This window comes from Megascapheus bottae, chromosome 11 (assembly GCF_031878675.1).
Source record: "Megascapheus bottae isolate mThoBot1 chromosome 11, mThoBot2.hap1, whole genome shotgun sequence".
In the NCBI taxonomy this organism is placed as follows: Eukaryota; Metazoa; Chordata; class Mammalia; order Rodentia; family Geomyidae; genus Megascapheus; species Megascapheus bottae.
In genome coordinates this window covers 27,995,084-28,010,986 of record NC_143519.1, presented here as the reverse complement: position 1 = coordinate 28,010,986, position 15,903 = coordinate 27,995,084, and the positions used below count along the sequence as shown (strand labels likewise).

General features: G+C 34.3%; 1 protein-coding gene across 1 annotated transcript in view; it reads right to left on the bottom strand.

Moving 5' to 3' along the window:
* The window catches only part of Klhl1 (kelch like family member 1), a 243,075-nt gene that overhangs the window by 18,330 nt on the left and 208,842 nt on the right, over window positions 1-15,903 (bottom strand). The window contains exon 9 of the mRNA XM_090341711.1: window positions 10,293-10,505. Within this exon, the coding sequence (XP_090197837.1) occupies window positions 10,293-10,505 (213 nt within the window). The remainder of the gene's footprint in view (window positions 1-10,292; window positions 10,506-15,903) is intronic.

Here is a 15,903-nt window from a genome sequence, read left to right as displayed (position 1 = left end):
GCCATATAGTATGAAGCCAATTGAAAGGAACTCCAGGATATTGAAACAAAAGCCATATAATGAATGATTACACTTACTGGCGAAAAGCTAAAGCCATTCCCTCTAAAATCAGGAATGAGACAAGGATGCCCACTATCTCTACTCCTCTTTAACATAGTATTAGAATTCCTAGGCAGTGCAATAAGGCAAGAAGCAAGCATAAAGGGGATCCAAGTAGGGAAAGAGGAAGTAAAACTTTCCCTCTTTGCAGATGACATGATCCTGTATTTAAATGATCCTATAGACTCTACTCCCAAGCTCTTTGAGCTGATTCAAAACTTTGGAAGGGTAGCAAGGTATAAAATTAACTCTCAAAAATCAACTGCCTTTCTCTACGCCAACAGTGAGAGGAATGAGCCAACAATCAGGAAAGCAACTCCTTTTGCAATAGCCTCAAAGAAAATAAAGTACCTAGGAATTACCTTAACTAAGAATGTAAAGTACCTTTTTGATGAAAACTTTAAAACCTTGAAAAAGGAAATTAAAGCAGAACTGAGGAAATGGAGATTCCATTTCTTGAATACTTGTTTGTTAAACATGTCATTTGAAATATGATATAAAAATCAGTGTTAATAAATTCTTTACATAAGAAAGATCATAAGGTGGAAAGAGTACCATGCACACTGTGGATTGTCTTACAAATAAAAGACTGAATCTTTCACTGTGTGAAAGAAAACAAGCATGAACACATAAACCTACCCCCCAAAAATGCATGGAAATTACACATGTGTAACAGAGACTATACTAGAGAAAGCATTTGGGAATGCACTAATGAGTCTTGTTTTTTTTGGTACATTTATAACTATTCATCTACATGTTGATATAGAGTTTATATTTTATAGTTAATATTTCTAAGAATAATTTTCAGGTGCTAGTATATTTCAAAGTTTCGTGGCTATTTCCAATTGGAGGTGGTATTGCAAACTTGTAATGATGTGTGTTCAGGTATTGTGTGGTATTTATATTTATGTTTTAACAATACAATTGAACTAAAGCATCCACCACATGTGTCCTCCCAGCATTTATGTGTAGGCCCTGTATAACATATCTAGGAATTGAGCACCAATTTCAAAATTAACACATTAGCCACTGTTCTGCTCATTATGTTAATGAGTTTGATGTGATTCTTTTTTGTTTTTAATATTCAGGAGCTCTACAGATTAACTTCACAGAAGTTATAAAGTTATATCAAAAAAGAAGTGCATTTTATTTATTTAATTTTTACCTTTTGAGAAGATCTGAAGATATACAACCATTTTCACCAATGCTTTCTGTCATTGTCATCTTTGTGTTTTGTTTCCAGAATTTAATTATAGGCATCTATTTTGTCTCTTGCTATTAGTTCATTAGAAAACAAACAAATAAATAAACAGTGTCAAGCTGCTAGTCTTTTCTACATTTTACTGTGGCCTTCTGAATCAGAGTATGGACTCTGATGCAGAAAATCTATTAAGTTTAGAGCCCTTAGGCAAGAGAAGCAGCAGTATATAGTGACTAAAATTGGCTGTAAAATGAAAATGTGATGAAGGCATGTGAGAGACACCAAACAAAACTCAGTTTCTCTTTGAAAATCCACTGCAATTTTGGAGAATCATTCATTTTCTTTGAAATTTTATTTGGTCATTTCCAAACCTTAAGAATAAAATATGACCTTCAGTTATTTAATTTGTTTTAAATATAAAAGCATTACTTTGGAAACCTATGGAATTGAGAATAGCCATTGTCTTAAATTTTATAAGCAATATCCAGATAGACAAAAAAAACCCTGAATAACACAGATTTATTTATAGACAGCTATGTCTGCCTGACGTTCTAATAAAACTAACAAAAATGTTCAAAACAAAAAGAAAGAAAATTGCAAATCAAGGGGATGGGAGGAGGGAAATGGGGACCAAAACATGAGAAAGGGTATCAATGTTCGTGAAACAATGCACCTTCTATCTGGTGAATATAATGTAAACCTTCGATTAATTACAATGAAAATATATGAAAATAAAGAAAACTGCAAATCGATTCTGCTGGTGGATAACGTTACCCTGAGTTATTGGTACATCTTAAATAAATTATATAATTACATATGAATATTTTGCATAAATTATTAATTATTAGGGTAACTTAGTCATAACTGCAGTGCTGGTTTTAAAGTTTTATTTTCTCATAGTGAAGTAATTAACTGGTACCATGAGATTCAAAATAAGTGAACCTTGATGTTAGGCCACATGATAGGAATTTAAAACAATTTTTCTAATATAAAACTTTCAAAGACTGAAAAATAACTAAAATACTGCTTCTATAGACCAATGTTTTTATTCAGGTATATTCATAGGTAAATATTTCTAATGGATATTAAAGATTGGGATCTCTGGATAAACAATGAAGAAGTAACATGTGTCTTTCTACTAAAGTTTAGTGCTCCTCTTTCCAGGGCATAGTGTTATAATCACAGTGGCTCGTACATAGTCTCTGCCTTATTCATCCAGCTCTATGTGCTAATTTTAAGTAATGGATCATAACCCCATTGGTATGTCCTAACTCACTTAGCTCAACACTTAAATGAGTTGATTAAAAAAAGTTGTATAAGATCAACTATTATATACTGTTCAAAGAAATAAAAATTCTTCTTCTAATCTGATACTCCTTAAAAAAAGAAAATGCAGTGTTTGTGTGTGTGTGTGTGTGTGTGTGTGTGTGTGTGTATGTATGTGTGTGTGTGGATGTGGTGGGCATGCTGTTCTCAGGGCTTCATGAATTCAACTCAGGGTCTGGTTACTGCCCCTGAGATTCTTTTTCTCCATGCAAACCAGCCCTCTTCCACTTGAGCCACAGCACCATTTCCAGCTCTTCCTGACTAGTTTATTAGTGATGAGACTCTCATGGACTTTCCTGGGCAGGCCATCTTCAAACCATGATCCTGTGATCTCAGCCTCCTAAGGAGGTAAGATTACACGTATGAGCCACCAGCATCAGGCCTGGAAAATACATATTTTGAAATGTGGTATATGTAATCAGTTGAAAATATATTGTGTCATTGTAGATTTTGAATAGACTACAAAGATAATGAGAATTTTGGCCATTCTGCCTCCTTTCCAACATGTGTATCATCTGCAGTTTCCATTTTAGTCTTCCTGGTGGCAAAATGGTGGCAAGATACCATAATCTACTGACATCAGTCATTTGTTCCAATTTTTTCCAATAGTTATTCTCCATGGTGGCTTATCTGTTAAAAACTTTCTGGAGTTCAAGCCCCAGGACTGGCAAAATGAATGAATGAATGAATAAATAAATAAATAGAAAGAAAAAAGAAAGACAGTGAAAGAAAGAAGAAAGAGAAAGACAGAAACAGAAAGAAAGAAAGAAAGAAAGAAAGAAAGAAAGAAAGAAAGAAAGAAAGAAAGAAAGAAAAAGAAAGAAAGAAAGAAAGGAAGGAAGGAAAAGCAGGCAAACAGGCAGAAAGACAGATAGAAAGCAAGAAAACCAGAAAGAAAAAAGAAAAGAAAAACATGAAACAGGGAAAGAAAGAAAAAATTCTTACTCAGGTTTTCCACTTACTTTTTATGTTTTTTGAAAATATTTCCAGAGTTTACTTATATATTAGGAACATTGCTAATTTTATATGAACTATGAATAGATATGAGTAAAATTGAGTAAATATGATCATAAAATGGAAAGATTCTATATGCATAAATATATCAACATGCATGTATATATATAGTTAAAACATATTGCCTAAGCAATTTTTCTTCCTCAAAAAATAAGATTGAATTACAATATGATACAGTTCTAGACAAAAATTTCAAAGGTAGCAATATGCTCTTCTACATTTTGTCTCTAGTTCTTCACCTCAAAAAAATGTCACTGAGAGAACATGCAGAATACATGTGGATTAGAGACCCTAAGTACTTAGACTATCAGGGAAAACTCACCATTTTTATGTATGTCTATCATCAATTTATACACAATTTGTTAGCAAACAGATCACAAAAATTAGGAGGTACAATTATAAAAAAATCTCAACAAACTAGTCTTTTCCTGTTATGCTCATACATCTGGCTTTAACAATATTAAGAAGAAACATAAAAGGCAAAAGAACATTCTTTTAAAAAATAGGAAGAAAAAAGTGAGTAGAAATGTTAAAATGTTACACAAATCAAGTAATTATTTTTACAGAACATTTAGTTTTCCATATTTTCAAAAACAGAAATTTATATTCCAATATGCTGCCAAAGATTGACATAAATTTAAGTAAATGGGTTTTCTCTCTTTTGTGATGACATAAAGAATTAAAAGGATGAAAATTTCTTATTCTGATCACTTTTATTTATTTATTTTTTAATTTTTTTTAAAGTGACCTCTTATTTTATGCCTGTAGAATGATACATAATCTTTAAGAACAACATATAGCATACGGTCAGAGGGGTTATCATTGATTATCATACATTACTCCTTAGCTACGAAGCCTTTTTTTTTTTTTTGCCTGTCCTGGGCTTAAGCTCAAGGCCTGAGCACTGTCCTTGGATTTTTCTCAAGGCTAGAACTCTACCACTTGAGCCTCGGCACCACTTCTGGCTTTTTCTAAGTATGTGGTACCAAGGAATTGAACCTGGATCTTCATGGATGCTAGGCAAGCACTCTACCACTAGGCCAAACTCCCAGCCTGCTACGAAGCCTTTTAAAAAACAAATCCCTGGTGCCAAAATCAGGCCATCCCTTACCTCCTGCTTCTTACATTGACATGATCTGACTCTGGACAGACTCTGGCCTCCCTGTTCTAGGAGCCCTATGGACCTGGGTTTCTGCTGTACGTTTGGGTTTACCATGAACTACCCCAGGGCCGCTGAGCAGAGGTCCATCTTCCCTTGCACAAAGGAAGGGCGCAGTGGGCCAGGAGAAAAAAGTGCTTTATCGAGTGATGGCCTTTGCATCATGTGCCTTGGCTGACTCAAGCCCTGGTCCCCACTCATGAAGGGCCTACAAGGCTGTCTTCTCCCTACTTCCTGGGTAATGGGCCTCACCAGGCCTCATAAGCATGAGCTCCTCCTGATCACCACGACACAGCCTGACTTGTGCTTAATTCTGAGATGCTCACCCTAAGGGCGGTGCTGACATACACTATCTGCTCATGGGACCTTGCTTAACCCTTGAGACTACTCCAGGGCCATCCTCTTCTGACCCTGCTTTTCTCTTACTTGTTTCTATTTTTCTCTTCTTCATCCTGCTGCTTCCATGGTGGGCTCTGGCTACAGAGGAAGCGATGGTGGCTTTGTGAAGTGAGCTGTTTTTCCAACACCTGAAGGAAGCTTCCGGCAAGAAGCTCAGAGGCAGTACCCTGATCACTATTTTAATATTTATAGTAATTACAATCTATTTTTTCAGTTAAGAGAATATCTCCTTATGTATGTCAACAAATCTTAGCTTTCATTAATTACTTTTGGCCAAAGCTTTAGACATAAGAAAACTTCAAAACTTTTAAGCATAAGAAAATTCATGAGCAATTGGCTGGAAATGAAAATACATAAAACCTCTTTGCTTTCTATGGCTTTTTCTAATATAACCAGCCTAGACACAGGTGTATTTTTAACAGTGTTTTCTTTTTATTTACATATGTATTGATTTTAATTGCCTTTGTGTAAGATACAAAGTTGTATTTTTAATTAATAATTTTTAGTCACCTTCCTCATCAAATCAGTTTATTGAATAAATGCCTAAAATACGCAAGAATCTTTAAAATTCCACCAACCATGATGAAAATAAGCATTCTCATGAACATCTTGAATATACAAATAAAAATCTATTGAATACATCCTTTCCAACATCCCTCTAGTCTCCATCATAACATTATTCAATAATTTTATCATCCCTGTATCTAACATTTTACAATCTGTTCATTTATCCCATCAGAACCTACAGATACTATTTGTTGGAGAAAATTTTAGCTCAGTTTTCCTTTGTAGTATGCTGGCCAGTACAAGGCGACTGACTGTCATCTCTGTCAGGAATCATGCCCAGGGCAGGAAAAATGAGGTAGAGGTGTGATGCCACATACAGGAAATAAATTTAGTAGGAAAAAAAGACAATAAAAATATTTAACCTTGCATCATCATCATCATCATCATCATCATCATCATCGTTATTAACAGATCAGAAACAGTGAATTGCTCCAGGAAAAGCTGTTTCTGGTGAGTATAGAGTGAATAAATATGGAAAAACAGAAATTGAGTTGACAGAGTCTAATTTGGTGTGTTCCTATTATCCTGACCTTCTCTCAGTAGCCTTGAAATGCACATATTGAGGTCAATAGTGGTCCTGATTAGCTTGGTTTAGGGGGGAATATTTGCTATCTCAGCTACTGAGGATACTGTGCTTGGAAAATTGTGAAGCATGTCATCCATGACACATTCAAATAACAGACAAATGAACAGGCAAAAGCATTTACAGACCCTGGATTCAATCCAACAGTCTTCCCAATACCTTTTCCCTCCCTTCCCCACACTGTGACACACATACACAAAAATGATGGTTCCTTCTAACTATTCAGCAAAGATACTGATAGTAGTGCATACATTTTCTTTTTTTCATATATTTTTATTGTAATTAATAGAAGGATTACATTATATTCAACAGATAGAAGGTGCATTACTTTACAAACATTGATACCCTTTCTCATGTCTTGGTCCCCATTTTCCTCCCCAACCTCCACCCCTCATCTTGTTTTCCCCTTTCCCTATCCAATTTCAAATAATCAAATAAACATACATACCCTATATCAGATAATAAGGTGAAATACTGTAACAACATGAGATAACCAAGGGACAGCAAAAGAGATGAGAGATAACACAGTACATTAAGGACAACAATCACTTGTTATATGCCTTTTGTTTCTATATCCTGGAGGTCGTTTCATTTAGTGTCATACTATATGGCCTTATGTATCTAGGTTTTGTTCTATTGTACATCTCTGCTAGGAGAGCCCAAGGTTTCTGCTGATTAGTGCATACATTTTCTAATTCATCACTTGGATTCCAGTCTCATTTTTAATATTTCAACTCTGAATATTTATGTCTCATTTCAGCACTGTACAAAATATGCAACAAAGAATACTGCAAAAATCAGATCCTGAATTCATATTATCTGTCTAATGGGTAGTATTCTATGAAATATAATAACTTGGAACTTACTGTACATTTTTGTCCTGAAGTTTTGTCAGCCCACATGCTCACAATCAGAATAAGACTTGGTCACACATGAGTTTTCATCTGCTCTTTTCTGGACCTTCTGTTCTCCCCACAGCCTGGCTTTCTAACCTAAGTTGCCTTGAGGTGCCAGTGTTTTTTGTGCATGAGGCAGTCTAACACTTTTAAGAATACTAAGTATTACATATCTGTGCTTAATACCTCCATCAAGTAATGCATTTGCACTTCAAAAGGATGTCATGATATATTGAAATTTGGTTCATCTTTCTATCTAAAAAACATAAACCTTCACACATATCCATGCTATTACTAATGAGCTTTTACCTAAGATTCTATACTTAAGACACAACTCACACCGTATGTGTAAAAAGTAGTTCTAAGAGGCACCATTATTTTTTCCAGACCTGTTGATGATTTATGAGTGAAATAATATTCAAGGATACTGTGTAACATGCAAAATGTTATTTATCTGACAGGTGGTATGAATTCAGATAAGAATCATTATACTGTGTGCTTCTGCATTGCTGAGGCTGTACATACCCACTGAATTCCACAACTTAAAGTAGCTGTATTTATTAAAATTCTGCATAATAAATGCATTTCTAAACTGAATTATGTATGCTTGTACTCTCAAACGTTTCAGCACATTAGACAGTAAAGTTGGATGAAATATTTCATTAGTAACATGTATATAATCTATTCAAGGTAAAATTGCTGCTACACTATTCTTCAGTGCTCTAGTTTGCATAAGAATTTGGTAAAGGAAAATGACAAGGAGAGGTCAGATTATTGATATGTATATTTTTTGCAATAAATGATTTCATACATGTTTACAGAAATGCATAAATACATTGATTTGAACAACCACCATCACTAAGTCTGAGATTAGCAAATGTCTAATGAAAAATAGTGGTGGCTTTAATGCCCTTCTATATATTTCTATAATCAGAAAGCTACAATCTACTTCACATGCTAGCAAAACTTTAATATCTAAGTCTTACATATTGTTTAAGAAGTAGCATTCAATTAAATAGAGCATGTTTACCAGAAGCAATCTTTTGTCAATGATCTCAGTAAAACAAACATGTATTGCCTATTAAATAACAATGCTGCCAGGCACAGTGGCTCACGCCTATAATCTTAGCTACTGAGGAGACTGATCTTAGAATCGAGGTTCAAATCCAGCTGGGGCACTAAAGTCTATGAGGCTCTTCATCTCCAATTAATCACTAGAAAACCAGAAGTGGCACTGTGGCTTGAGTAAGAGGGGCTGGGAGTTCTGCCTAGTGGTAAGAGTGCTTGTCTAGCATGCACAAAGACCCAGGTTCGATTCCTCAGCACCCCACATACATAGAAAAAGCTAGAAGTGGTGCTGTGGCTCAAGTGGTAGAGCGCTAGCCTTGAGAAAGCCCAAGGACAGTGCTCAGGCCCTGAGCTCAAGCCACAGGACTGGCAAAAAAAAAAAAAAAAGAGTAGGAGGTAGCCCTGAGCTGAAGAGCTCAGGGACAGTGCCCAGGCCCAGAGCTTAAACACTATGACCCATAATAAATAAGTAAATAAACAAAATAACTAACTAACTAACTAAAATAATGCTATGAAAGAGAAAAATATCTTTCTCCCACTAGTTGTATGACTTAGAAGCATGCTTAGAAAGGTTATTGTCTGCTAACATCCCAAGAAAAAAAATGTGAGATCATGTGTTTCTCGTAGGTGAAGGTAGGATACAGTGCCCCTGTTCTCAGCAATGTTTTCTGTGATCATTGAGCTGGTTGGTTTTTACAGTCTGAACTAAAGATCATGATCTAATATATAGCTTGAATCTTTGAGAAACAATGAACTAAACATTATCTTATGATCTGGCCTTTGCTTTTCAGCATGAAAACTGAGTGTATTCAGCGTTGTTGTATTCATGTCAGTCATGGGAGCAAATGATAACACCAGAGACTAGAGCACACATAAGAAAAGAACAGTCTTAAACCACTGAGATATTTAAGGTATAGAATTTCTTTTTGATAAAACATTTTAACTGAATGTTCTAGTATCACTTACAAATAAATCAATGGATAGTCATACACAACAGGATGCATGAGAACTCTTAAGAACTGCAAAGTCCTATGGAACACTGTCAAACATTTCCAAATGATATACAGTTCTTAGAAGAATGAAGCTAATGATTGGGAGGGGGTGGGGGAAGGAAATGGGGACAAAAAACATGAGAAGGGGTATCAATGTGTAAGAAGTAATGTACCTACTATCTGGTGAGTATAACTGTAACCCTTGTATACATTATAATAAAAATACTGTATGCAGAAAAAAAGGTAAAAAAATGAAGCTAGAACCAAGACAGTAAATGTCTGCATTGTTAAATTATGCCTGGATCCATAGAGGCTTCCTGCTCTCACCAATCTGTACCTGGTCTTTTCTTAGAATGAGTTGAGTTATAACTGTATTTGTCCCCATCTCGGGAGTGTTACATATGTATACATTTCTAAGCAGATGTGTTACATCTAGAATCTCAAGTACTTGAGAGACAGAGGCAGTAGGCTAACATTTTGAGGCCAATCCTAAAAAGATTGTGAAACTCCATTTCAAAAAGAAATTTAAAGTATATTTGGTTCAAGAAATACAACTCTTCCGCAAAGGATGCATTCCTGGATTTGTTTAATACCTACTAGCCCAAGTAAAAAGATATATATATATATATGTATGCATATATACACATTTATTTTATATACATATATTTATAAAGCCTGTTTCATTAAAACGGTTATGTCATAAAACACAGAAGTTCATAATTTAATATGAGAGTTTCAGTAGGTAGTAAAACAATGAGAACAAATAAATAAAACAAAATTTTTATATGAACAGTTACTCTTGTCTAGTAAATAACACTTTTTTATTCATTACACTTTAAAAATTATCTGAAGGGAAAAGTTAAAAGTATTTAAATAACATGTGAAAGGAATTGTAATTCCAGACGTTGCATCTACTTTTCCCAAGTACTGTAGGCTGCACCTTAATTAAACAATCAATTACACTTGAACAATACTATTGAGCTCTTACCTTTCTACATAATCCAGGAGCCTGGAGCAATGATTTGAAGCAGGAGCATCGTGACCACCTACTGCATAAAGAAACCCATCACATGTGGCCACTCCAACACCCCCTCTCCTCTTGCACATGGGTGCACACATGTTCCACTTATTTGTATGAGGATCATAATACTCCATTGAACTCAAGCAGGAACTTCCATCACGACCCCCCACTGAATACAACCTAAAACACAAAGGGAAATAGGTGATTAAATTTCACAAACTGAATGACAAAATGTGAGCAAATTACTTTAAAAATAAATTTGATGGTGTGTATAAGGAATATATTGTTCTACTTAAAGCTTTTGTGAAAGATGCCCTTTAAATGAAAACATAGGTCAGGAATTCCAATTTTTCTGTGATGTAAAGCATTAATTAAAATAAAATGCATTTAATCTCCTACGATTATTCTAGAATGTTATTTTTCTTTTCTTCTCTATCATTTGAAAATTTAGCATACATTAACTATATGAGGTTTTATTTTAGCATCTCCATACATTTATAAAATATACAGCAATCAAATTCACCCCTTTAATTATACTCATCAGTTTTCTTAAATGCAACAGTACTCATTGTTCAATTTGCATGCATGCAAATGAAAGAGTTGGACTAAAATCATCTTCATTTGTTTTTGGTAGTCTTCTTAGATCTCACTAGTTCAATCTCCCCCAACACAGAATGTTTTACTTTTTTATCTTTTGTTCTTTAAAGTGTGGATCAATTTAAACACCATAATGCCAAAAATGACTGCTTGTATAGTGTTATTCATAAATATTAAATATGTGTTATGAAATATACATTAATGTAAAAGGAAATGACGTAAACAGAAGAGAAAGAATTGTTCTAGTTTCTGAGCAGCAATCAATTTGAGAGCGTGTAAATCATACCAATTCCCTGTATTCCATTACCACAGTTTAGGACATGCACATTGACATACAACCATCTGCCGTGGTGCCAATACAGTAGCTAATACCAATTTTATATGAGAACCTAGTTGAAGGGTACGAGTATGACAGAATATTACTGAATATTAAAAATACATTTAATTTAATTGTAGTTATGTTGATCATCAGAAATATTGCAGAATGCAGGGAAATAAAGCACATACTTTGGTGCTTAAAATATATAAATATACATCTTATCCTACTTAAGATAATCATTCTTCATTAAATGGAATCATGGTTTCATCACAGGCCAAATACTCATTCTTGCACACATTTATGTACTTTAATACTTTCAAATGTGTAACATAATGATTTTTTTTATTATTTTTAATTGAAAATGCTTTAAAAAAGAGAGGATTTAAAGTTACATAAGAAAACAAAGTACATTTCCTTTTGGACAATTTCACCTCTTGTTCTCTCCCATTTTTTTCCCTCCCATCTCACCAACAAGTTGTATAGATCAACATAGTATCTAGTGAGTAGCATTGCTTATTTGTTTACCCTTTTCCATCCATTTCTGCTTAAGCTGTCAATGGAATGCAGATAACTAAGACAAAAAGAAAGCAAAAGCAAAAAAGGAAAAACAAACATCTTTTTTTCATTTTCCGAAATATCTTTCAATAAATATTATTGAAGTATTACCGACTGGGAATTACATGCAATACATCAGACAATGATTAATATCCAAAATATACAAAGAGCTCAAGAAACTAAGCCCTGCCTAAGCTATTAAACCAATCACCAAAGGGACAAAGCATCTAAGGAAAAGCTTCTCAGAAAAAGAAGAATGGCAAACAACATAAGGAAATGTTAATATTTTTGACAGAAAACAAAGGCAAATTGAAATAACTCTACGATTTAATCTCATCCCAGTTAGACTGGCCACTATTGTGAATTCAAACAACAAATTTTCATGAGTATGAGGATGTTGCATTGTTGGAGGGAATATTTACTTGCATAAAAGGCAAGTAAAATAAAAACATTTAAGACTGATTTACAAACTCAGGTTCCAATGCTCTTGAATAATAAAATATGATTGTTAAACAATTTCAAATCCTGGAAACATTATTTTCAAAAGTTGTTTGTTCATCTCAGAGTATATGCCATGATCAAATCCTTCTGATTGCCCAAGTGTTCCCTTCTTGAATCTCATGTCTCTTTGCTTGATTACTCACTAGTTTGTCTGCAGGTTATCAATGTTATAATTTGTTGAAATTACACAAGAAGCCTTTTAAAAGACAAATATTGGACAATTTAGCTTGCAAAATCACACAAAATTGAACTACTTATTCATTCAGATTTTTTTTATCACCCTAAACACTTCATGCAATCTAAACTTATTCATTACTGCTTGGTTTGAATTGAAAATCGAACACAAGAGAATTATGCTAGAATCCTGAAATATTGTTCAACAGAAGCTCAGTCTATTTGTAGACGATTTGTATGATTATCTTCATGGAAGGTGTCTCACACAATAGTTTATATAAAAAGTGATGTCATATCATTGTTTTGTTTAAAAGGAGTGTTAACTTTTAAGTTGTTCTGCTTTTTCAAAAAGGTTACTTATAAATGGTATTATTTAGATAACTGTACTAAATAATTGCTGATAGCTGTTCATAAAGTAGCTTCTGGCAGTAATATTAACTTCTCTGAATTTTTATCAAGTTGCTACATGTAATGAACAAACATATACCAACATGAGTCTAAATAATAATGACATTAAAAGTCTATACAACATGGCCAAGGATTCATTGTAGTTGGGATGCAGGGTTGGTTCAATGCATAAAATGTGTTAAAGTAACACATGCACTACATTTATATAATAAAAGCTAAAAACTAAATCATCTCAGTGACAAAAAAATTAAATATGCAAAATATTTTCACAAAATCTCGAATGAGGTATTTAAATAAGCTAATATTAACTAAGATGTTATATATTAAACAAAACATATCCACTAGAAAATAAAGCTACTTATTATATGAAAGATTTTAAAATTACTTTCCATATTATTTCTATAAGAAATAAAAGAATGAAAGAATAATGTGAAGGTTCTTATGGGTGGCTCACATCTGGAATCCTAGCTACTTAGAAGGCTGAGATTTGGGAATTGCAGTTGAAAGCCAGCCCAGGCAGGAAAACCTGTCAGTCTCTTATCTCAAAGGAACAACAACCCAACTAATAAATGAATTAATCACTTCAAAAGAGAATTCTCAGAAGAATTAATAATGGCCAATAGACACATGAAAGAAATATTTAAGAGCTTTGTCCATTAAAAAGTGTAAATCAAAACACATGGAGATTACACCTCACTCGAGTTAGAACAGCCATTATGAAGAAGCTAACAATAACAGATGCTGGTGGGGATGTGGTCAAAAGGAAATGCTACCACATCACTGATGGGAATGTAAACTGTTCAAACATTCTGGGAAGCAGTATGGAAGTTCTTCAAAAAGTAAACCTAGTGCTTATCGATGACCCAGCAGTCCAACTAATAGGCACGTACCAAACTGATACCAAAATAAGCCACATTAAATCCTCTAGCACAGCAATGTTCATTGCAGCTTGTTTACCATAGCCAAGATATGGAATCAACTCAAATGCCCCTCAGTGGATGAATGTATCAAGAAAATGTGTGTATATACACACAGTGGAATTCTATGCTTCCATTAGAAAGAATATTGTCCCATTCATAATGCAATGGAAAAACATGAAAAAAGTGATAATAAGCGAAGTTAGCCAGACCCAAAGAAATGTGGATTGCATGGTTCCTATTGTTTGAAATAATTAGAACATGCTTATAACTCCACAGGTAGACACACACAAAAAACTATACCCAGACAGGATAGTGAAACAAAAGCCATATAATGAATGATTGCTGTCCTTAATGTACTATGTTGTCTCTCATCTCCTTTGCTGTCCCTTGGTTATCTCATATTGGTATAGTATCTCACTTTGTTATCTGATATATTGAATTTATTTGTATTTGGATATTTGAAATTTGATAGGGAAGGGGGGAAAACCAAGACGGGTGGGGGGTGTGGGGGGGGGAGGGAAACGGGTACCAAGACATGTGAAATGGTATCAATGTATGTGAATTAATGCACCTTCTATCTGGCAAATATCATGTAACCCTTTTACTAACTACAATAAAAAAAAGAAAAAAAAACTATACCTGGACAAGATAAATGAAACAGGATTTTATAAACTAAATATTCACACAGTGAGACTAAAGAATATTCTCAGGAGATAATCACAAAGTGCTAATTCCTCTGTGCATAAATCATATAAAATTATGTTTATTGAAATGAACTCCAAGAAATGGAAAGAAAAGTTTGTTTTTTAAATTTTATCCACTTTGACTGCATTAAACTATAGAGCTTCTGTATGGGAAAGAACATAGTTAGTAAATTAATTAGGAAGCTTACAGAATGGGAGAAGAACTTCACTAACCATACAACAGACAAAGGCCTTATATCTAAAGTATATCAACAGCTCAAAAAATTGAATCACTCCAAAACTACTCTCCAAAGAAACAACCAGCCCATTAAAAGATGGGCCAAAGAATTAAAGAGAAACTTCTCTGAAGAAGAAATAAAAATGGCCTATAGACGCATGAAGAAATGCTTGACATCTCTGGTCATAAAAAAATGCAAATCAAGACAACCTAAGATTCCACCTCACTCCAGTTAGAATGGCCAGGATCAAGAAAACTAATAACAACAGATTCTGGAGGGGATGTGGCCAGGAGGGATCACTACTGCACTGTTGGTGGGAGTGCAAACTCGTTCAACCACTATGGAAAGCAGTATGGCAGTTCCTCAAAAGACTAAACATAGAACTCCCCTATGACCCAGCAATTCCACTACTTGGCATTTACCCAATCGTCCAGAAACAAGGACATACTAAATCCACTAGCATAATGATGTTCATTGCAGCACTATTTACCATAGCAAAGATATGGAACCAACCCAGATGTCCCTCAGTTGATGAGTGGATCAGCAATATGTGGTGTTTCTACACAATGGAATTCTATGCTGCTGTCAAAAAGAATGACATTGCCCCATTTGTAAGGAAATGGAAAGACTTAGAAAAAAATCATATTAAGTGAAGTAAGCCAGACTCAAAGGAACATAGCCCAATAGTCTCCCTCATTTGTCATAATCATTAGGAACCTTGGGCTCTCCTAGCAGAGATTTACAATAGAACAAAATCTAGAGGCATAAGGCCATACAGTATGACACTAAATGTAAGGACCTCCAGAATAAGGAAACAAAAGCCATATAATGAGTGATTGTTGTCCTTAATGTACTATGCTATCTCTCATCTCTTTTGCTGTCCCTTGGTTAACTCATATTTTTACAATATTTCACCTTGTGATCTGATATATTTTATATGTGCTTAATTAGTTATTTGAAATTGGATAGGAAAGGGGGGAAATCAAGATGAGAGGATGGAGGGGGAGAGGGAAATGGGGACCATGTCTACTTAACTTCACATCAATGTTTGTGAAGTAATGCACCTTCTATCTGGTAAATATAATGTAACTCTTCTATTAATTACAATAAAAAATACAAAGGCGAAATAAAATTTCCCCACTTGGTGTTTGAGATCTGATCTTTTTGTCTTGTATGTAAGTT